Here is a 17837-nt window from a genome sequence, read left to right as displayed (position 1 = left end):
AAAGTCTATGAATCGTCAAGTGCACATCAGCCCTGCTACAGAGCACTCAACTACAGTAACTATTATATGAAAAATTTCTGTTTAATTGCTCAGCCCTCCACTAGAGTATCATGACAGTCATTGTATCATACAATGTTCAAATTTAGTGTCTGCACAATATCAAGTAAAATGGTTCTGTAGGGCTGTTTCGTACCACCAGGTCTTTGTCATGTTTTGTGCGGTCATCCCCACATTAAAGACTAGGCTACATTGCAAATAAAGTCTATTCCAAAATAAATCAAATGGGATCAGCCAAGTCAGCTGCAAGCATAATGAATTAACATTTGGAACAGCAATGCTTTTGCTAAGCATATAGCATTACGGCTGATGCTCAGGTAATGTACAGTACAAGAGTGCATTCTAAGTATAAATATAAGTATATATACTCTTTTGACTTGAGGGAAATTTGGTTTCTGCATTTATCCCAATTCGTGAATTAGTGAAACACACACACACACAACACACAGTGAGGCGAAGCACACACTAATCCCAGCGCAGTGAGTTGCCTGCATCAACAGCGGCGCTCGGGGAGCAGTGAGGGGTTAGGTGCCTTGCTCAAGGGCACTTCAGCCGTGCCTACTGGTCGGGGTTCGAACCAGCAACCCCCTGGTTACAGGTGCGAAGTGCTAACCAGTAGACCACGGCTGCCCCTATTCTGACCATGCCTGACTCATTTCAGCCACTGTCCATTCAGCCAATGATATGTAGAGCAACATGTTACTAAGACAACCAAGCACAAAGTTAAATCAAACACCCTTTATTTACCCCTCTTACAAAAGAATCAAGTTAAATAATGGAACAGTCCATCAAAAAGTTCGGCCTTCTGTTTCAAACCGATGGTCCTTGATACATTGAACTATATACCTTTGTCCCATAAATGAAGTTGTAACAAAATGTAAATACAATGTTCACAGTAATAAATATTCAAAACAAAATCCTTTTTTTACAATCACATATAATATATATTCATATATTTATATAACTATATATGGTAAAAACTTTATTCTTTCAAGTTAAAGAAAAATGCAAAAGGATAAAACAAAAACAAAAATGGCTGATGAGCAGAATGATGATTGCATTTTTCATTCCCAAGGCAACGGTTACCATGGCGATTCAAGATGGTGAGTAATAAATAGCTTGATATATCTTCAAGATTGTAGTGCATTACTGTAAATCAAACAAAAACAAAAAACTATAGTGCAAGCCTTTTTTCTTTTCTATGAAACAATGTACTATTTCATAAACTGTGAATAAATGAAGAAAAAAAAAACGGAATGACAATGAAAATCGCTGAAATAGCTGACCTGGTCTGAGGCCACTCCTGGGATTTTGCCCCGATGCACAGCTGTGTCACTCATGCTAGACTACCTGGGGTGCCGCCCATCGCAGCTAGACTAGCCTCCTGACAATAAAGCGATTTGCACTGCATTGTTAAACACTGCAAAACAGCTGAGAAACGTGCTGTGTCTTCAGTGACTCTACCGACCTGACATGGCACTAGTGACCCTCCCCACCTGACATGACGCTTCAGTGACCCTACCCACCTGACTTGACGCCGCATAAACGGACGTGCCTATGAGTGACTCCCCCTCAGTAGTGGGCCCTGGGACGGCTCTAGCCCAAATCTGTTCTGCCCTCTGCAGAGTCAGGGCCTTTACTGTGCTGGCCCTGCATCATATAAATGCACCCAACGCCCTCTTAGAAGGGTTTTGCCATGAAGGGTGACGTGCAGGGCAAGCTGCCCCAGGAGTGGAGTTAGACCAGAGAGGTGTAGTGGAAAAACAATAGAGTGCAGCACCTACTGATCCTGAACCTCTGATTGGCTAGAGTCCCTTCAGGTTCCTGATTGGCTACAGCTCTTTGGTGACCCGGTTGGCTGTAACTTGTCAGACGGCAAAGAGCCACTACTGCTCAGGTTCTTGACTTGCTGTAGCCTCTCAGTCTGGTTTGGCTACAGGCCTCCAAACCCATCCAATCAGTGCACTGAAGGGGTTGTTCCTGGTCTCTGGATTGGCTACGGCCCTTTGACTTCAATGGCCACTTCAGTGTCCTGATTGGTTGAAGGCTCTGTCAGTCTACTGACTGACCACAGCTTGTTCTGTGTTCTGAGTCCTGATAGGCTGTAGCCCATTCAGTGGTCTGATTGGCTAAGGGCCGTTAGTGTCCTCCCTCTTGGCAGCAAGCCTCACACATGTGGCGAATGCCAGGCTTTTTTGGCAAAAGATTTCTTACAAATTATACAAAAACAAATAAACAAACAAACAAACAAAAAGAACAAAACAAACAAACAAACACTTAGGTCTTGTGTAACCCTTAATGGTTTGCCCATTCCTAACCACCACTAATAGAGTCTTTGTTTGTGTAAGTGTACGTATGTGGACATGTCCATAATATACACTTGAAGGTCTGTTTTTGAGTGTGTAAGTGTACATATGTGGACGTGTCCATACTATACACTTGAAGGTCTGTTTTTGAGTGTGTAAGTGTATGTGTGTGGACGTGTCCATAATATACACTTGAAGGTCTGTTTTTGAGTGTGTAGGTGTATGTGTGTGGACGTGTCCATACTATACACTTGAAGGTCTGTTTTTGAGTGTGTAAGTGTACGTATGTGGACGTGTTCATACTATACACTTGAAGGTCTGTTTTTGAGTGTGTGCCTATACCAGATTACGGATCTTTGAGTTGTGCTTGTGTATGAACAGTTTGTGCATATTGTGCATGTACTTGTATGTGTGTATAAATGTATGCATAAATATGTGTGTGTATATATGTATGTATGTATGTGTATGTGTATGTATGTGTGTGTGTGTGTATGTGCATGTATGAAGGCATGAATCTTTGAGTGACTTGCGCTAAACATCATTATTGTCACTGTCGTCAACATCGTTGCCATAATCATAATTTGATGCATAGAAAAAAGAAAACCCAGCAATGTTCAACTTAAGGAAAGTTCTGATGGGAGTCAATCCCTCATGCAGCATATTGGTGTGACACACGCAAGAAGGCAGGTTTCCGTCTGTGTGTGTTAACGCATATGTGTGTGTGAGTGTGTGTGTGTGTGTGTGTGTGTGTGTGTGTGTGTGTGTGTGTACACATGATCTGCCTTTGAACTTGCACTTTTCCCTGGCTTCTGGTCCCACTGTGGGGACTGTTGAAAGGGTTTGTTGTTAGGGTAAGGACCCAAGTTGAACTTTGCCCTCTGTGGAGAGGTCAAAGGTCAGACCTCGGCACCCAGCTCGATGACCCCCATCTCTATAATGGGAACCAGTTTATCCTCCACCTGAACCAGCAGGATGGCCCTGTCCATGTGGGAGCGCGTGGCCAGGTCGCGGCTGCAAGGCACCCACCGGTGTATTACCTGGACCAGATAAACATTATTATTATTATTATTATTATTTGGTTACCCCAATTTGGCAGGGGTGTGTGTTTGCAGAGGAATTGTGGGTAATGTAGTCCTTTAGCTTTGTGGTCAACTCACATGTCCCTCCATACCCTCGCGGGGGCTCCAGTCTCTCCAGTAGTTACGTCCCGAGCGCAGCCTCACACACTCATCTGGCCACTGCAGCTCCTTCCGCTTGGACATGTTAATCACCTCCAGCACCTGACTCACATCCACTATCTACACACACACACACACACACACATTGTACACATGAACAATACAAATGATATTCATCACAGGCTGTGTGTGATTTATATTTATGTAGGTATGCACGCAGACACATACACACAACGCACACACACACCCACGCGTGTTTCATTTCACCTGCACTCGGTAGGAGATGTCTTCCCGCCGCAGGCACCCGAGCGTGGGGTGGTGTGTGTGTGGCGCGTGCATCATGTGCGGGTGGTAGTGTGTGTGGCCCACGGCGCTCAGCATGGTGGCGGTGGTGGTGGTGGTGGTGGGAGGCTCCCCCAGGGCGGCGCCCAGCCCCTCGCTGCCCAGGAGCCCCACCAGCGTGTGCCGCTTGCAGGCCGGGATGCTGTGGCTGGACAGGGACCCCGAGGGCCCTCCGGGCGGAAGGGGCTCCACGCAGGGGCCTGCAGGGCCGCCGCTGCCCAGCCGCAGCTGCAGGGAGGTGGGCAGCGTGCGCAGCGAGAGCTGGCTGCTGGACGAGCGCCGGCATGGCTCCAGGCCCGTGGCCGACGTGCGCAGCGATGAGTGCCGGCTGCTGCCGTAGCGACAGGACGACGACTGGCTGGCCACGGAGGCGCGGGCCGGGGAGTGGCGCACCAGACCGGACTGGACTGACTGGGAACTGTGACTGGTGCCTAGAGAGAGAGAGAGAGAGAGAGAGAGAGAGAGAAAAAACAAAGTTACCCAAATGTAGAGAAGCTTATTTAAAACAGAGAGAGAGAGAGAGAGAGAGAGAGAGAGAGAGAGAGAGAGAGAGAGAGAGAGAGAGAGAGAGAGAGAGAGAGAGAGAGAGAGCGCACGAGAGAGAAAACAAAGTTACCCAAATGTAGAAAAGCTTATTTAAAACAGAAATAAGCGAGAGAGAGAGAGAGAGAGCGAGCGAGCGAGAGAGAGAGAGAGAGAGAGAGAGAGACAAAGTTACCCAAATGTAGAGAAGCTTATTTAAAACAGACAGGGAGAGAGCGTGCGAGAGAGAGAGAGAGAAAGAGGATGTATGTATGTAGAGAAGCCTATTTAGAACACTGGAAAGAAGAAACTAAAAATCAAAAGTAGATTAGAATGTTATCTGGCCCTAAACAAAGAAAATAAATTGGTAGAATATCTCTTTACTATCAGAGATAGAAAACCGAGACTGACCCTAACTAAATACAGGCTAAGTGACCACACATTAGACATTGAAAACAAGAAGTCATGGAAACCAAAAGAACAGAGAATATGTGGTCACTGCACAGGTGAGGTCGAGACAGAGAGGCACTTCTTACATTGTACATCATTCACTAATTACTAACTATCAAAATGAAAGATACCATTAGGAGAAGGAGACGGCATGTGTGTGTGTGTGTGTGTGTGTGTGTGTCCATGTCATGCTCACCAATGGAGTGGGGCTGGTAGGAGGGGGGGGCGGCCGGACCCGAGAGTCCCCCCTGAGAGACGGAGCTCTGCTGTGAGTCACTGACCCCCCCATTCCCACTGCCACATGATAACCCCCCCGCGTCCGAGTCCTCAATGTTCCCCCCGCTGTTACAGCCAGCACCGCAGCCCTTACGCAGCCTAATACAGCCCCACACACACATGCACGCACCCACACACCCACGTGCACACACGCGCGCACACACACGCGCACACACACGCGCGCACACGCGCACACAGAAAAGGGGGAAAAGGGAGAGGAGTGTTATTGAGTCCTTCACACTGCAGCAGCTCTCCCACACTCCCTCTGCAGTTACAGATCAAGCACCTGCACGTGTATGTTGTCATCCAAACAGAGTCTGCTGCTGCAGCTCACTCCACGTGACTAACACCATTTACTTTATCTTTGTTAATACAACATAATGGGATGATGAAATAGGCAAGTCATATTCACTTATGCCCACACACAAACACACACCTGTGCCATGTGCTGACGATGAAGTTGCGGATGTTGCCGAAGCTGATGGGTCCGCCCAGGATGTGGCCCAGCTGGGCGTGGCTGTTGCAGTAGGAGGTTGTCAGGGGCGACACGTAGATGGGGTATCCGATTGGCTGATCGCAGGACGAGTTGATCATGTTGCGTAGAGCCTGCTTGGCGTTCTGGATGCTTCCGCGCTCTGGGTTGCGGTTCCGCAAGAACACCAGCTCCTGCTGTTGCCCTGCCCACAGCCCACGCACACACTCCTTATTGACCTGGAAAAAACACACACACACACACACACACACACACGTTAGTCAACTTCAACAGAACAAAAAATGAAACTGAAAAAAATGAAACACAGAGCCTGTTAAACTCAGTCACTGAGGGGTCAGGGCTTAGATCTCAGGGGGCAGAGTGACAAGTAATCATTATTCCATAAAAAGAACACAGTGCTCTTGATGACCCTGAAGCTGAGGTACAGTAGACTTGTAGAAGAATGACGATCTTGTATTCTTTGGTGCTCTTGGTGTCACACACACACACACACACACACACACACACACCTTGATGACCCTGAAGCTGAGATATCGGCGATTGAGCATGATGATCTTGTACTCGTTGGTGCCCTCGTCGAGCACGTGGCGCAGGGCGAGCAGAGAGGGCGCGTTGGAGAGCACGGCACTGCGCCAGGCCGGGTCACCCTCGTGCGCGATCACCAGGCTCTGCTGGTGGGCTGAGATGGCCTCGAACAGCACCGCCGGCTCCTCGTACTCGTCCGGACACGTGAAGTGGTCCTGCAAACCAAGGCCAGGCCATTTAGGAGGGCGACGGACAATGCAGTCAATGAGAAGTAGCCTAAGCACTGTATTAGATGCACTCAAAAAGTGAAAGTCAAAAACTGAACTTGTCAAGAGCCACAAAGTGGAGATAAATCTCTGAATGCATGCCCAGATTGCCTGATATTGCACTGTATAACGCTGTTGATCAGGAGGGATCATGACCCTTTTAGCTGTTTTTTAACTAACTGGGTACTGTGTAAGCATTAAATGGTGATATATATTGATGCCAAGGGGCATAAATATAAATGTTTTATTGTGTTGCTTTAGGTCAGTGGTTTCCAAAGTGGGGGCCGGGGGCTGCGAGGGGGTGCCAGGGGGGCCTCAGCAAGTTGGAAGGGAAAATAAAAGCAACAAATAAATACATTTGAAATTTTTAAAATATACCTATTACTATGAGGGTTGTCATACAATGCCATTATAATAATGTGTCGCATATCTGAACATTATATTTTCCATGATAATGACTGGGAATAATAGTAGAGTGATAGCTCTCATATAGCAGAGAGCCCCAAATACAATTTTTACACACTGTATGCTCCATCGCGAAGTGTTTGTGGATAAAATAATTATTAGGATTAGCTTAATGTATTTTTACATTTGCTGTAGTATTGTCGATGGGTTTAATAACACATCACGGGGGTCCTTGGCCAGAACCTAGTGGTATTTGGGGGGCCTTGTCGTGGAAAAGTTTGGGAACCCCTGCTTTAGGTCAGTGTTTCTCAAAGTGTGGTCCGCAAGCTATCTCAAGTGGTCAAATTATATTTTGATGCAAAATACATTGCCATTTTTTTCAACCCAATAAAATACAAATAACAAAATACTATTTTGTATTTGAAATATGTATTTTAAATACATGTATCATTAATACTGCCGATCCCTGACAACAGCGGGAAAAGCATCATTTGTCTCTCGATCTCAGACTTACTGACACACAAACGCACCCCCCCCCCCACACACACACACACACACACACACAAAGCTCTCACCTGGTGTAGTTTGAGTGACATGCGGATGGCCGGGACCACCACCTTCCTGAGGAGCTCCATGTCTGCAAAGATCCACTCGTCCCTCACCGAAGAGATGCGGAAGTCGCCCTTAAACAGGGCGTGCAGCCCGTACAGAAACGACTCCAAGTTACTGTCCAAGACAAGGACAACAACAAACCCAGGGTTAAGGACAGTGGGGGTGAAAACTCCAGTTAATTGAGGAATAAGGGGCTTATACCTGGAACAAAACTAGAGCAAATCTTATTTTGTACAAGTGCTACAAAATGCTAATTGCATCATCATATCATAAGAAGCTTATTTTTTCCTAGAAGGCCCCATGAGGTTACTTGTGTTGACCTGTAGGAGGGGAACCAGCAGCTTTCTCGCACAGGAGGTGAGTTTGACATGTTTGTGGCGCCCTCACCTGGACATATGGTGAGCTGCAGTACCCAGTGCTCTCCGGCCCAGCACACACAAGCCAAAACAAAGCAGCACCAGAGACGAGTCCTTCTCACTCTCCAGAGGCTACAGAGAGAGACCCGTGTTTAGAGACAAAGCCATGGGGACCATGTTACACAACACAGAGGCGTACCATTTATTAAAATACACTAGAACAGCACATGGAAGAAATACCACACACAGCCAGGAATGAACTGTTCTATTTCAAACAATGTTGACAGCACTCGTCTTCAAACAGAAAAGGATGTGGACAACCCTAGCAGCCCTGTACCAGTGCTCTAGTGCCCATCTGTCCACTGCATGCATATGTATGTGTGTGTGTGTGTGTGTGTGTGTGTGTGTGTGTGTGTATGTGTGTGTGTGTGTGTTGCACCTTGGTCCTGCGTGAGTTGCAGTACTGGATCCAGCTGAGGTAGGTCCCGCAGAAGCTGTCGCGTGAGATGCCGGCCAGCCGGTGGTCGTAGTCCTCATCGATGTTGGGGTTGAAGGTGGGGTCCAGGTCCACATAGTGGCGCTCTCCGCAGGCGCGCAGGCCCTCACGCATGGCCTCGTTGGCCAGCCAGTCCTCCAGCTTAGGAGAGGCCATCACGTAGTAGATGATGCCCTACAAGACACAGGTGGGGGCATCAGGTCACAGGACACAGGTGGGGGTAGCGCACACACATATCCACACACAGAAGCGCACACACACATCCAAACACACTAGCGCACACACATCCATACACACTAGCGCACACACACATCCAACAGGCTAACAGGCAACAATTAAAAAGAGACTTGAATGGGCAAATGCTCATCAACATCTCTCAATTGTGCTGCGTCATGTGGCATATGATATCCCATAGGAGATGTCAAATCAAACAGACGCATCACACACCTTAAGGGGCAGCCGTGGCCTACTGGTTAGCGCTTCGGACTTGTAACCGGAAGATTGCCGGTTCAAACCCCGACCAGTAGGCATGGCTGAAGTGCCCTTGAGCAAGGCACCTAACCCCTCACTGCTCCCTGAGCGCCGCTGTTGTTGCAGCTGCGCCGGGATTAGTGTGTGCTTCACCTCACTGTGTGTTCACTGTGTGCTGAGTGTGTTTCACTAATTCACGGATTGGGATAAATACAGAGACCAAAGAAATACGGGATCAAAAGAGTATATATACTTATACACCGTGTGTGTGTGTGTGTGTAAAGCCCCAGGGCCTCTGCTTTCTATTTTGGATTGTTCTTCCTGGCCTGCATTGCTGCTCAATGAACCATGTCACACCTCTAGAAATAGCACTTCTCTCTGTTCATACGAACATGTCACCTTTTCTTTCCCTTTACAGTCCCCTCCCCTCCAGTACACCTCCGCTCTCTCTCTCTTTCTATCTCTCTCTCTCTCTTTCTATCTCTCTGATGGGATGTTGTGATGACATCTCTCCTTTGTCTCCCCATGGGATAGAATGAGAATGTACACATACACACACACACACACACACACACACACACACACACACACACCTCATGGGCCCTCTCACCTTGACGTAGTAGGTGGTGAGGATGCGGCGCAGGTCGAACACCTGCAGCATGGAGGCGGCGCTGTTGTCAGTGATGCTGTAGCCCTCCAGCACGTACTTGGTGAGCAGCACCTCCCAGGCCAGCCAGCGCTGACCGAACGCCGTGTTGAAGGACAGCAGGTGCGGCAGGTGGCCCGGCTCACAGCAGCAGCAGCCCTCGTCCTCCTCCACGCCCTCTGTGATGGCCTCCACCTCACGCTGCTGGCAATACGTACCTGGCGGACGGGGAGACGCGCACGTCGGTCAACACACACAGACATGGACAAGTAACACACAACACACACACACACACACACACACAGACACACACACACACACACACACACACACACACAGACGAAAGGACAGATGCAGGCCTTAAAGCATGAAAATTCTGTGTCTGGATTATTTGGAAGCCACTATAATTCTGATCTCTTATGACTGGGCTGAGCAATGTTGCTGGGCAATGTTCCTCATTATTGTGGTTCTGCATGTTCCGATTAGGGCTGGGCAATGTTCCTCATTATTGTGGTTCTGCATGTTCCCATTAGGGCTGGGCAATGTTCCTCATTATTGTGGTTCTGCATGTTCCCATTAGGGCTAGGCAATGTTCCTCATTATTGTGGTTCTGCATGTTCCCATTAGGGCTAGGCCATAGACCATATATATAGAACTATATATACAGTCTATGGGCTAGGCAATGTTCCTCATTATTGTGGTTCTGCATGTTCCCATTGGGGCTGGGCGATATACAGAATATACTCAATATACTGCAGTTTGCTGTATGTGAGATACATTGAAGTCTTATATCGCAAATATTGAGTATTTCACTGTCGTCATTTTTTTAAGCGGCAACACTTGCTTTGGCGTTTCGGGTCCCTCTCTCCCTCCCATCACACTCACCAACAAATCCTAAACAGTGTATTCAGAAGAGGGTGTGATGTAACATTACATTACATTTGGCTGACGCATTTTTAATCAAAGCGACTTACAACATGGCAAACAGTTTAAAGCTTTTTAAAACAATTCTCCCAACAATTCTAGAACAATTTAAAACTATTCAAACGTAGAGTACAAAAAGAAGTGCATCGGTGAGTGCTATTTTTATACAGTCAGGTGTCAGTTCTAGTCAGATCTAGTCTAGTAAGGGCTACTGTCTATGTGCTTGTCTGACTGTTTCGAAACACACATCTCACTCCCCACTCATGCTTTCCTCTCTGAAGAATTTTAATCATCAGTAGGCAGTCAATCGTAATCCAATCAGAATAAATGGAATATAGTTATATGGTTGCCCAGCAACATTGCTCAAAAGGTTGCCCCATGTATCATCACGTTAACCTATTATCAAATATAGTCGATAAGTCTCATACATAAGCACGTGTGTGTGTGTGTGTGTGTGTGTGTGTGGTTGTATACAGACACAGTGAGTCTCATGCATAACCACACATGTGTGTGTGTGTGTGTGTGTACAGAAAGAAACAAAGATCTGCATGTCCACACCCACACACCCCTCCCACACACCAGCACAGAACTGGACTCATTTCCCACTCCGCACTCTCAAGCGTTTGCTCTTAACAAGTCGTTTAGTGGACTGTGTCTCAGTAAATGTACGTGTTTGGGCCCACGGCCAAGCGAGATGTGATAAAGACTTAATAAGAGCAAACGCTTGAGAGTGCGGTTTTCTAAATGGAACTCAAAGAGGGTTCATTTGTGGAGTTGAGCGTTCCTGCTCCGGCGCCCATTTCCCACCCCCTATCCTCTGACCTCTGAACTCCAGGCCGCGGAGCTGGAAGGTGACGAGGCCGTTGCCGATCTCCACCAGGTGCACCAGGGCGTTGAGGTAGTCAGAGGCCAGGATGAAGCAGTCGCCCGTGGTGTAGCTGCCCCAGCGGCCCAGCAGCAGGTCTCCGCACAGTGAGTGCTGCAGCGAGCGCGTCAGGTGCTCGTAGAAGATGGAGTTCAGGTTGTTGTCGTCCGAGCCTGGGAAACACAGGAGCGAGCAAGAGAGGAGGTCAAGAGAGGAGGTCAAGAGAGGAGGTCATGAGGAGGAGGCCATGGAAGAAGAAGAGCGCTCACCTGGGTTCCTATCCAGCTGGGAGGCCAAGCGTGTGTTAGAGTGGTCAACTCTCTTCGTGCTGAAATAAATTACAACACACATCAACAACAGCTTACACACACACACACACACACACACACACTCACTCTTGAAGAGAACAATCTACAGCAACACCATTGTGCATCAGCTTCTGTGCAGTACATGGGTTTGTGATATGTGGCCTCTAGTGTTAAATCTAGTCATCTTGACAGATATATCACATGTATATTTCTTTTGCACATCCTTCAAGTGCTTTACATTCACATTATTCACATTATCATTTGAAGAAGATGGATGGATGTCAATGCAATGCAAAGGCATATAACAAAGGATTATAAGGATCATAAGGATATATACATTCAGAAACTATGCATTTCCACATCAGCATGTACATTTCACAGTGTGAACCCCTGTGTGTGTTTGACATCTCCACCACCTTAACACAGAAGAGAGCTGTCAGGATTTCATCAACATGAACAACTGGAACAACAGAAACAAAAGAAAGACAGAGAGAGAGAGACAGAGTGAGAGAATGAGAGAGAGAGAGAGAGAGAGAGAGAGAGAGAAAGGGAAGAGGAATCAAATGGACCTACTTGTAATCCCTCTCCCAGAACTTGACAGGTCGGACATAAGAGGTGATGAAGATGGCGCTGCCCAGGAAGGGGTTGAGGGGAGTGGAGAAGATGGCCGACACAATGGCCTGCACAAACAGCATGGCAGAGTCTGGGCACAGCTGGTTAAGGAGGGCACTGAGACACCACACAGGTGATTCACAGACCACAAGCAAGCGCGCGCGCACACACACACACACACACACACACACACACACACACACTCACACGTAGACGCGCACACACACCACCTTTTGTGCAAAAGAAATGTAAAAAAGTTGGTAATGAGTGAAATCCGTGTGTGTGCGTGTGTGTGTGTGTTACAGAGATTTCAAGGATACGTGGAACAGCGAAAGGCTGAGCGAAGGCGTGGAAGGCTGAACCCCATGTGATCTGCCACGGAGCGATGTAGGTGTACACAAACCTCAGCTTATAAAACAACTCCCACAGCTGGGAAAGAGAGAGAAAGAAAGAAAGAAAGAAAGAAAGAAAGAAAGAAAGACAGGGAGATGGAGAAAAAAAAAACAGACAACAAGGTTTAATGATCAACCACCCACATGTGAACAGCACAAACAAATCTGAGGCCACCCCCTCCACCCATCAGTACGCCAGACACATCACTCCAGCATCATCCACAGGCAGGCTGAAGCGCTAGCATCAGTAATCTTGTTGCCTCACATGCAGCATTATGGCCACAGCCCGCCCTGCTCTCCTGTATTTAAGAGGGATAATCACATTTGGAGGTCACTACCCAGGCCCAAATAATCAAATTGCTGCTTGGCCGTTGGTCAATCTGGCTGCCCATTCTGCCCGCTGGAGCTGGACCAAGGGTCTGGGCTGGCGCCGCTACGCTACGCTACACTAGCGCTGCCACACCATTGACGTACACCATGAGACATTAGAAAGAGAACATGGTCATCTCATCATTCTAGAACCTTTCTTTTCCAGAGCAGTTCTACAATGACAAATGGCATTCTGGAACCAGAATGGAACCAGGGGGAGTGGACTCTGACAGGACTCTAAAACGGAGCCCCAGGCCAAGCTAAAGCTAGTCGATACAAGCACTGAGTGTGTGTGTGTGTGAGTGTGCGTGTTGTGCACCTTGCTGAAGATGATGGACATGAGGAAGAGGTCAAGCAACAGGGTCTCGGACAGGTGCTGGTAGTCGAAGGTGAAGAAGAGGACGGTGAAGAGCACGGTGACGTACTGGTGCGTGGGGCTGCTGAAGGACGAGCGCAGAAGCTTCAGGCCCGCCACTGTGATGACCAGAGCAGCCAGCCTGAAGGAAAGAGAGAAGGTCATGTAGGCCTGCCACAGTAGCACCACACCAGAGCAGCCAGCCTGAGAGATAGGGGAGCATTCAGTGTTTACTTAGAGTATTTATGATGTAGAACATCCATTTATTTGATTTTTTGTTTTATTATTATTTATTGACTGATAACTACTTTTATTATTGTTTTATTATTGTTGATAACTCTTGTCATCTCAATAACCTCAATAGAGAGAAGAAACAAAGATAGAGAGACAAAGAGAGTGGTGTGTGTCATTGTGTGCCAGTCACACACACACACACACACACACACACACACACACACACACACACACACACACACACACACACACACACACACACACACACACACACACACACCTCCTGCAAAAACACCTTTGCTTTTCCAATAAAACAGTTACCATTCATTAATTCATTCATTCATTCATTTCTTTCAAGGGCAACACACAATAATTAACATTTCTGTAAAATGTGCCAATTAACCAGCCGGCTAATTTTCAACTGTAGTCCTTTGGCAAGATGTTATGAGAACCATCAAGTGACTTGGCCAGTTGTTCCCAGATGGCAAGTCAGCAATAAAATATATTTTACAAAAGCACATATAAACACAAAACAAAGAAGCAAAAACAAGACACCTTAAGGGGCCAACAGCAACACAGGACACTATGAGACCACTCTGTCTCTCTCACACACACACACAGAGAGAGAGAGAGAGAGAGAGAGAGAGAGAGAGAGAGAGAGAGAGAGAGGTGTACTGACTCGGTGTTGAGTTTCTTGGCCAGCTGCTTGGCACTGCCACTGAGCTCGTTGAGGATGACAAGGGGGTAAAGCACGTTCTTCTCTACAAACAGCAGCCACACGTGCAGACGCTCGAACCACATCACATGGGCTGCACCTAACACACACACAGATTTTTACAGGATTGATTGGAATTCTTTTGAATTCACACACACACAATACTTTGTACAGCTTTTTCTCCTGTGTACACAAAGGCAGACAGACACACACACATACACACACACACACACAGACACACACACAGACACTCACACAGACACACCCACACACAGAAACACACACAGACACACCCAGAAACACACACAGACACACCCAGAAACACACACACACAGCATACCTCTGACTAGAAACTGGTAGTGCTTGTGAGTCTTGAGCAGTGGGTGAAAGTAGTAACACACACACCCACACACACACACACACACACACACGGCATACCTCTGACTTCAAACTGGTAGTACTCGCGGGTCTTGAGCAGTGGGTGGGAGAAGCAGTACCAGGGCAGCTGCTTGCGGAGCTGCGGCAGCAGGTAGTGGGTCAACACCCCCACCGCCCCCAGTAGCCCATACAACACATAACTCAGAAAGGGCTGCAGAGAGGGAGGGAGAGAGGGATGGATAGAGAGAGAGAAGGAGAGATAGAGAGAAAGTGAGAGAGAGAGAGATAGAGAAAGAGAGAGAGTATAAACATGAGGGAGGGAAAAGGGAGATTGTAGAGTGAGAATGTGAGTTTAAATGTGTGAAGGCCATTGATCAGTATGGTGCAGGTGTAAATTGCATTCCTCCGTGTGTAGGAGTGTGTGTGAATAAGCAGCCCTGACTGGCGGCGCTCACCTGCAGGGCGATGAACACCGTGCTGACGTGGATGGCAAAGTAGAGCACAGCGATGAGGATGCACACAATCAGATCCGACTGTAGACGCTCATTCTGATCGACAACAAAGACACATACACATGACCTCTGGCCACTTCAGATTTCTGAGTACGTCTTTAAAAACGCATGGACATACATGTGTGTGTGTGTGTGTGTGTGTGTGTGTGTGTGTGTGTGTGTGTGTGTGTGTGTGTGTGTGAAAGAGGGAGAGCAGTGTACCACTGAGTTGCGTAGTTTCTCAGGCAGTGGGTCGTGCACCTCGGACAGAGGGTCCTCTGGGTTCTTCTCCTTTAGGTTGGGGAAGACCTTAGACTGGACCAGAGATCTAGACCAGGGGAGAAGATGGGGGGGGGGAGAGAGGGGGGGGGGCAATTAGTTAAGTTAATTGATAGTGTAAATGTTTCCATGTACAAAAAATAAATATTATAGTAGTTACTTACAACCTATGCTTTTGTTTGGATGTGGATACACATTTATGCTAATCTGGTTCCCATACACACACCCCTCAACACACACACACACTCACACACACACACACACTCACATGAGGACGCAGGGGTCGCTGCTCTGGCGACTCAGGTGGTAGGACACGGCCACCATCAGGCCACAGAACACAGAAAACAGCACAGGGATGTGCTCCGCATCCCACGACTCCTGCAAAACACACACACAAACACACACACACGTACGCACACAAGCACGTGCACAAGCACGCGCGCACACACACACACATTAGAAAAAGCATAACCTCAAACAAATACACAAAAAAAAGTGTTATACTTTTGCAGTACAGACACTATGACATTTATGTTAGGAAGAGCATGGCTCAAATAAGCAGCAACAACAAAAAAACTCATCTTGCCCTAAAAATGCCCTCTATACTTGCTCTAATGCCATGTAAATGCCCTCTATACTTGCTCTAATGCCATGTAAATGCCCTCTATACTTGCTCTAATGCCATATAACTGCCACTTTACTTGCTCTAATGCCATGTTAAATGCCCTCTACACCTGCTCTAATGCCATATAACTGCCCTCTATACTTGGTCTAATGCCATGTAAATGAATTCAGTGTGAAAGTGGCAGAAATTAATCTGCTTTGTTTTTGTGAGTGGGTCACCTTCAGAGCACCATAGCAGAGGCCATAGAGCATCGCTACAGTGAGGAGGCTTCGCAGAACACTGTAGAGAGAAGACAGCAGACTGGTGCATGCTGGGAGAGACGAAGACGAGACAGAACAGAGAGAGAGAGAGAGAGACAAAGAAAATAAAGTTTAGGTAAGGATAGGGCTATACATAAGCATTAATGCATATATAAATATAAAGTTGTATAATGATCATGGATGTACCAGAGACATGCATCATATATGGTCATATGTAAAGCCCTTTACAAGTCCTCCCTACTAGACTCAACCTCTCTATCTGGTTTCCCACAACTCAGGTCCCTCATTGCTTGCATCACACCTCAGAACATATCACTGAAACACTGTCACACATCGTTAATGGCTGCCATGCCTACAAAGGAATGTACATAGCACGTCATGACAGAATAGTAGACCTCATAGTGAAAGACATATCAAACATGTTCCACCCTCAGTAAGAATGTACAAACATTCCCAGGTAAAACTATCCATGTTTCAGCACTGCAATAGTAACTCTAATACTTTCTCACACCTGGTTGCCAATACGCCAGATGTTGTTATTATCAATGAGTTCAGTGAGGTGTACATTTTGGAGGTAGGCTGCACCTTTGATTCAAGGATGGAGGAGGCTTTCTGCACCAAGGTAGTTAAATACCAACCACTCCTAAACACCATCTCAGAGCTAGGCTATAGGTGCAGACTACTCGTATTTATATTTGGTAGCCTAGGACACGTACACAGGTTGGTAGTAAGAGGGCTGCAACTACTTGGGATGGCCAAAGGGAGGGCAAAGTACTGTGCCATCTATTATTGGCAGCCGTCACATATGGTGGAGACGTTGCTACTTATACCCTTAAGAACTGAGTATTGTGCTTAAGTTATATATCACTTAAGTTAAGTGATATTGTGAAGACCTGGTGCATGCTACTGGTCCACAGGTTTGCATATGTATTGTACTGCATTCTTAATATTTGTGTCCCTGGACCATTTTCTTCATGTGGACATAAATAAATGGTTAAAATGTGTGTGTGTGTTTGTGTGTGTGTGTCTTACCATTTCCACCGAAGATGTGGATGTCCAGCTGCTCAAACAGGTACATGACAAAAGTGTTGACCTGTGGTAGCAGCCCCACAAAGAAGATGACGGGAAAACACAACGTGAAGACTGGAGGAGGGAGACAAAGGGGCAACAGGAGGAGAGTGTTTAATCGCCACATATAAACACATACCACACACGTATGTGTGTGTGTGTGTGTGTGTGTGTGTGTGTGTGTGTGTTACAGAGTGTATATGTATGTGAGTGTGTGCACATGTGTGTATGAAAGTGAGCAAGCATCAGGAAGCACATGATTACCACGTGTGTGTGTGTGTGTGTGTGTGTACCTATGACGAGGTCTCGTGCAGAGGCGAGCAGCAGGGAGCTGGTGATGACCACGCCGTAGAGGGTAAAGCGTGAGGGACCCCACCACTCGCTCCCGTAGTGCAGCAGCCAGATGAGGGCGCAGCACATGCAGAAGTACACGGGCCGGCTGTACGCTATGATGCGGTTATGGCCCTGCAGACACACAGACAGACACACAGACAGACAGACAGACAGACAGACAGAGAGGGAGAGAGGGAGAAAATACATTTTTGTTATTCATATATAAGT

The 17837-nt window shown here is 47.1% G+C and overlaps 1 protein-coding gene across 4 annotated transcripts in view; it reads right to left on the bottom strand.

Annotated features, from left to right (window-relative positions):
- Window positions 1-780: 780 nt before the first annotated feature.
- The window catches only part of pcnx1 (pecanex 1), a 62285-nt gene continuing 45228 nt past the window's right edge, over window positions 781-17837 (bottom strand). For all 4 annotated transcript variants that reach the window (XM_042073357.1, XM_042073358.1, XM_042073359.1 and 1 more), the window contains 23 exons: window positions 17570-17741; window positions 17241-17351; window positions 16167-16258; window positions 15592-15701; window positions 15267-15372; window positions 15009-15101; window positions 14614-14764; window positions 14140-14275; window positions 13191-13368; window positions 12431-12539; window positions 12072-12201; window positions 11460-11518; window positions 11148-11363; window positions 9366-9619; window positions 8228-8458; window positions 7820-7920; window positions 7396-7546; window positions 6134-6364; window positions 5568-5842; window positions 5052-5230; window positions 3809-4314; window positions 3521-3661; window positions 781-3400 (listed from right to left, as the gene is read on the bottom strand). In XM_042073357.1, the coding sequence (XP_041929291.1) occupies window positions 3260-3400; window positions 3521-3661; window positions 3809-4314; window positions 5052-5230; window positions 5568-5842; window positions 6134-6364; window positions 7396-7546; window positions 7820-7920; window positions 8228-8458; window positions 9366-9619; window positions 11148-11363; window positions 11460-11518; window positions 12072-12201; window positions 12431-12539; window positions 13191-13368; window positions 14140-14275; window positions 14614-14764; window positions 15009-15101; window positions 15267-15372; window positions 15592-15701; window positions 16167-16258; window positions 17241-17351; window positions 17570-17741 (3873 nt within the window). In that variant the 3' untranslated portion in view covers window positions 781-3259. The remainder of the gene's footprint in view (window positions 3401-3520; window positions 3662-3808; window positions 4315-5051; window positions 5231-5567; window positions 5843-6133; window positions 6365-7395; window positions 7547-7819; window positions 7921-8227; window positions 8459-9365; window positions 9620-11147; window positions 11364-11459; window positions 11519-12071; window positions 12202-12430; window positions 12540-13190; window positions 13369-14139; window positions 14276-14613; window positions 14765-15008; window positions 15102-15266; window positions 15373-15591; window positions 15702-16166; window positions 16259-17240; window positions 17352-17569; window positions 17742-17837) is intronic.

Source organism: Alosa sapidissima, chromosome 19 (genome assembly GCF_018492685.1).
Source record: "Alosa sapidissima isolate fAloSap1 chromosome 19, fAloSap1.pri, whole genome shotgun sequence".
Lineage (NCBI taxonomy): Eukaryota > Metazoa > Chordata > Actinopteri > Clupeiformes > Clupeidae > Alosa > Alosa sapidissima.
Note: the sequence above shows the minus strand (reverse complement) of the source record. Positions and strands in the feature narration are given on the sequence as shown.